The following is a 6,286-nucleotide window of genomic DNA, read 5'->3' as shown; positions in this document are numbered from 1 at the left end:
AAAATATAATGTTTGAAACCCACTTTTCAACCTAAATCCATATTTATTTTTCTTAAATGAATAACCACGACGGCATACGATAAACATCATTCTCAAATAAAGGTTTTCAAACTTCACATGGATGTTAGTCATAAGGTATAATTTTTAAACGAATATGAAATTTGTCTTACTAATTTCTCGATTTTTAAAATTAATATTCTATTTTCTTGAATAATTGTTCCTATGAGTTCTATTCCATCCTTTTCTTTTCCCGATTTCCAAGCATTCCCTCTATAGCGACACCACTATCTCTCCTTCTTAACTATCACCTTCATATATACTGATCTCTCTCTGCTTCTCTGATTATATAATCAAACTTTTTTCGTTTCGATATCTGCAATTTACACCCCGCTTCATAACTCCGAAGATAAAATAAATTAATACTAAAGCCTTTCTTTTCTAGCCACCTCATACAAAAAGCCTTCCTTTCTCCGATTCTTCGTCAAACCTCAAACCTAACCTACCACTAGTCTACTAGTGATAAAAGCCTACACACTCTTTACTACTGATAAAGTCTACACCCCTCTCTCTCTCTCTCTTTATCTCTCTTTCTCTCTCTCTCTCTATCTCTGATTTGGGAAAGACCATGCAAAGATTAATCATAAGGCACTCATGATATAATCACTATTCAAAAACCTTTTCTTGAACACCATCCAATCTGTCTTTTTTTGTTAGATATTCATTTCGACTCCATGTTTCTCGCTTCAAGAACTACACCAATGACAAGTGGTATCACAGCTACATCTTTGCCTGATCTATCGCTACAGATCCGTCCTCCAGCTGCCGATTGTATCAAGAAGACAACCTGCAGCTCCACCACCACAGATTCGAACAGCAGCGGCAGTGATTTAACTCATGACAACGGCTTAAATTTCATCAACCATCACTACCACCATCCACCGCCACCGGAGAGAGGAGGTTTTGTTACCCATGGACTCCAGCTTCACCACCCGCGGCTGAGCTTGGGGGTTGATCACATGGCAACTTTTGATCCTCACTTCCCACAACATCCCATGGTGCCTTTACATCTACAAAGAAATAATCTTATTCTTCAACATCAGTATGGAAACAAACATTATGATCAACCACAATTCTATGGGCATGAGTTTAAGAGGAGTTCGAGAATGGGTAATCGTGTTAGAAGGATCGTTAGGGCTCCTCGGATGAGATGGACTTCCACTCTACACGCCCATTTCGTTCATGCTGTTCAGCTTCTTGGTGGACATGAAAGTATGTTTTTTGATCCATATATCTTCATATTCTCTTTGACCTTTTCACTTTTTAGCTACTCTCAAACGATTATTTCGTAAAGTATTTTCCAATTAACGGGATTAGGAAAGTGGATCGATTTTAGATTCTTTTTTTTTTTTTTTAAAAACTAATGCGTTTGTGATTATTTTAAAATGTTACAGGAGCAACCCCTAAATCGGTGCTAGAGTTAATGAATGTGAAAGATCTCACTCTTGCTCATGTCAAGAGTCATCTCCAGGTAGCTAGCTATATTATCCTTCTTTTAATCTATGCATAAAAGAGTCATTAGAGAACAAGTTTTTTTTTTTTTAATGAAAATTAGCAAGAGTCCTTTTCCTACACTTTTATTTCGTTCATCTGATCACGAAAATGATATCCTTCTTCTTCTAGTCAGAAAGAAACGATTTTAATAAAGAAAAAAATGTAAACATAACAAGAAAAGAAAAAGAACACAAAAAAGCTACCACACACACACATGTCTGGGTATTACTACATCTGAGCTTCAAATTTGACATTAAAAAGTGAAGCGGGACCCTCATGGGGAACAAGGACAATATGGCATCTAAGAAAGATGATATTTTTTTTTTTATGGATATAATTACTTATTTACTTATAACATCATTTGTGCGATATATTCATGCAGATGTATAGAACAGTGAAGAGCACTGACAAAGAAGCAGGTACTACTGGATTTTATTATTTTCATTTATATATAAGGACCCCATGCATCATAGTTTTCTCATTAATATGTTCATATTTCAGATAAAAATAACACCAATACATAGAGTCCCATTAGTATTATTACTGGATTTGTCTGATAAGTCGCAGAAAATTGATGGGTGTTGTATGAATGTGTTTTTTGCAGCTGCACTTGCGGATATGGTTATGATAAATCCAAGGACCCCAGAGACATTACTACAAATGCAAGGGGGTATATCACAAACTGGTGATAAAATAATTGAAGCCAACAACTCCAACCTGCACCTTTCTAATCATTCTCATCACCCATCACGAGCAACTACACTACAAACAACACAGAGGTTAGTGTGTGTGTGTGGTGAATTTCATTTAATAGTACATATCTATCAGTCTTCGATCTATTTCTCTGCAAGTTTTGTGTTCGTTGTCTGTGTTCATCATCATTACCTTTTTGAAGTCATACCGGATATGATACCAACTTGACTTACAAAGAGCATCTAATTAAGTGCACATCTGAAACACAGACATAAATGCATAATGTTTGTTGGTGAATGAATAATATTGTGTTGATGATGTAGATCTTCTCTTCGATGAAAGTGAATAGAAAAGGCAAATAAACTAAAGGAGAATTTTAGTTGAGATTTTCTATATGTTAAAATTTTTAAATCTCTTCGTTATTGTAAAATATGATTCTTTTTTTCCTATATGAAAGAACGAGAGTGACATGTCCAATCGATGTTGAATGATAATGTTTAATCTCGAGGAAAAGTAATATTAAGCAAAGGGAAATGGCACAAATTTTTGAGATATTAGTATATAGGATGACATTTAGGGAACATTTCTCCATAATTATTGTACAAACATGTAAAACTAGGAATTAGTATAGGTAGCTAATTAATCTATGTTAGAGCATATACAAGTTCAATTCCCTTTCATTTTTATGCATGTTAGAGTTGTTTAAAGTAAAAGCTAGCTATATAGCTAGAAATATTTAATGTAAAAGACATTGGCTTGCTTTTGTTGACCTAATTATTTCTGGATGGAAGTTGATTGCTATCAAGTATTTAAACGACGTACGACTGGGATTAAAGGCTTTCAATAGTTTAATAGAAGTACATCACATGTATTCCATGAGATTTCTTGCGCCTTTGGAAAATCAAAACCTTATATCCGAATTTTATCTTTTAATCATTTATTATAAATAAATAGTCCACATTCAGTGTTTTACCATCTTTGGTGATTCTTGTCCGGCATATAAATACTTACCCTATTTAGTGATTAATGAAATAATTAAGTGTATTGGTTAATACGAATAAATAAGCATATTCCCATGTGATATGTGAATAGTTTGTTTGGTAAAAGTGATGATATTTTTGTGGCTTTCTATCGTATTATATATGGACATAATCTCTTTTCTAAATCTAAAAATTTTAAGCAGAGGGTCATGGTCATCGACAATGGAGAAATACGATTCAAGGTTCTTGAGCCAAGAATACATGCGAAATTGTTCAGAACTTGGAGTGATTGATAATAAGGTTTGAAGGCATAGACCATATTCAGCTTGTATATATAGATATATGTATATCGTATGTATAAAGATTATTAATTGTTTTTAATGAATCATTATTGTTTTTCTGTAGGTGGATGAACATGAGCTATCCTTACACTTGTCAGAAAATGACATGAAGTTGGAAAGTAGTAGTAGGACTAAGTCTTTAGATTCAAATAGGTTGCTAAATCTTGAGTTCACCCTCGGAAGGCCAAGCCGGCAAATGGAAGATTGTGTCCAAAATGAAAATTAATCCAAAATCACTTTTAATTTGACTAATAACATACGTATTGAATAGGTAGTGAAGCTATGTTTAATATTGCTTAATCTTAGCCATGTGTTAACCTTTGACAAATTTTGTGCCATGTAGAATTAACAAATTTGTGCCATGTAGAATGTAGAGGTGAAAACTAGAGGGTTGAAAGTAGACAATACTTAAAATTAATAATATTGTCATTTTAAACGTCTTACGTTGCCGTAGCTATGAGTATTCAACTTTTTTTTTTTTTTTTTTTTTACAAAATGGTATTTGGTATTTTCTTTTATGCATGAAACTATCATTTATGGAAATTTGTAAAGGGATATAGTCAAAAATAAGCACGTATATTTTCGGGTTAATATAATAACTCGACAACCAATATTATTTAGTTTTAATGAGTAATTGGATTTGTGAAGTAACCTACATCGCAACTTCGGTATGTCCTGAAACATTCTAGAATTGGGAACTGAGTTAACTTGACGATAGTCAAGTCAATATTTCGTAGGATAGAGCAAATGAGTGAGAATTTAAGAAAGGGAAATTAAATATCATCTAACATTTCTTGCTAAATATCCTTCCACACTTCTTAAGTGTTGACATACCCTACAAGAAAGGTAGGTATTAGCGGCCACACTTTTAGCAGCGACAGTCCCCATTATCGGTGACATGTAATTGACGCGTTAGATGTCGCCGTTAATGGGGGCGTTCGCTGCTAATAAAGGGCGTCGTCGCTAATACTCGTACAATATCGGTCGGCGTCAAACGAACCATGTCCATTTGGCGTTGACTTTTTACTGTAGAGGTGTCACCGCTAATACTTATATGTCTCCGTTTAAGGCTTATCGTCGCCGCTAAAGGCTTTCGTAGCAAACCCCCTGACTTCAGCTCTTTCATTTGTCTGCCTCCTTTGCTCTCTTCCGAAGCGATTCCCAAAACCCTCTTCCTTCCAGCGTCGTTTGATTGTTGTCACAACTCTCGTCTCCGACAACAGTTAGAGCCAACCACCACTAGACCTCCATTACCAGCCACGCCCACAGCGTCTTTGGCGACAGAAGTGTGACATCCCCAATTTTAACTGCCAGAAAAGACCGATTTGTTTATGTTTTATTTAAAAATCAGAGTACCCTTTTATTAAAATGATGTGAAATTTGTGCCCAGAAAGACATGATAAATGTGTTATCAAAGCATTTCCCAAGAAATGTATTTCATTTCTTTTAAAACTTTGAGATGACATCGTCAATACATAAACATGAATATAAACAGACTTTACAATAACTTACACTAGTGATCTACATCTCTTTAATCTCCTAATGTAAGGTAACTTCGTATCGACACCTGTGATACAAATAAACTTGAGTGGGTCAGGTTGGGAAAACTGGTGAGTATATATAGGGTTTTCAACCCACAATAATATAATTATGTTTAATCATTAAACAATCAACTCAATTATCCATCCTCATTATCTTCTTTATTTCTTAAGGATCTATCCTAAGAATCATTTATCATTCACTCATTTATTCCTAAGGATTGTCCCAAGGAATATACACGAAACCCATTGTTTGCCTAATGACATAGCTGTCACTGTTATCTATTAAGCTCAACTGTCAATATTATCATTTAAGAGCAGCTGCCAGAATTATGACATTCTCTATTAGGCATAGCCACTGATATTGTCCTTTGGGCGCAGCTACCAGGGTTACGATGTTCTCTAATAGGCACAGCTGCCGATACTACCCTTTGAGCGCAGCTGCTAGGATGTTTAGAGTACATCGTAGTTTAAAACATCTAAAGGTTGTGGCACAACTGCCAATTCTCATCTATAGGGTACTAAGTCAATTGCTGCTAATGTTCACCTATATGACACGATGTCCATAACTACCAATGTTCCTCTATATCAGCTTTTATCCCTTATTATTCATATACCCATGTTTTAACCTACATATTTTGTAGATATAAAATACATATACAGTTTAAATCATTTAAAACATGCGTAAGATCGTTCATCTAGCATAGATATCAAGTACACAGATAATTTGCACACACGACACGTAATTTAAATAAAATACTTCATATTTATGTGTCAGATAAAAATAACTATGCACTTACTTGTCAAAGTGATGATTCCAAACTCGGGCAACACTTCACTTCTAACGATTCTTTTTTCCTTCGACGAAACCTAGCATTATTATTACTAAGTTTTAGTTTAATCTTTATTGTGACTAATTATTAATCTAGATTCATCATTAACGCAAAGTTTACTTTCATGATCTATCAAGTAAGGAACAACAAGGTAGGATCATATCGGAGGTAGGGTCCGTTTGATATACGAAGTATACAGTTTGGAAGTCCCACTTTAAACACCTCACTAAATTATAGCCTAGACATCATACCCGTAAGTAGATCAATCAGTATAACGACTTTGAATCACTGATAAATCTTGTTTATAACTTCATAATAACGATAATGAACTTAAACATCAGTTATACTTA

The 6,286-nt window shown here is 34.5% G+C and overlaps 1 protein-coding gene across 1 annotated transcript; it reads left to right on the top strand.

Moving 5' to 3' along the window:
• The first annotated feature begins 354 nt into the window (after positions 1–354).
• On the top strand, positions 355–4,001 carry LOC145096852 (putative transcription factor KAN4). The gene is made up of 6 exons (XM_079034212.1): positions 355–1,269; positions 1,452–1,528; positions 1,934–1,970; positions 2,156–2,330; positions 3,428–3,524; positions 3,630–4,001. The coding sequence occupies exons 1-6, from the start codon at positions 732–734 to the stop codon at positions 3,789–3,791; spliced, it is 1,086 nt and encodes a 361-aa protein (XP_078890338.1). The 5' UTR covers positions 355–731; the 3' UTR covers positions 3,792–4,001.
• The last annotated feature ends 2,285 nt before the right edge of the window (positions 4,002–6,286 follow it).

Source organism: Lactuca serriola, chromosome 4, assembly GCF_051521515.1.
Source record: "Lactuca serriola cultivar US96UC23 chromosome 4, Lser_US96UC23_V15, whole genome shotgun sequence".
In the NCBI taxonomy this organism is placed as follows: Eukaryota; Viridiplantae; Streptophyta; class Magnoliopsida; order Asterales; family Asteraceae; genus Lactuca; species Lactuca serriola.
Note: the sequence above shows the minus strand (reverse complement) of the source record. Positions and strands in the feature narration are given on the sequence as shown.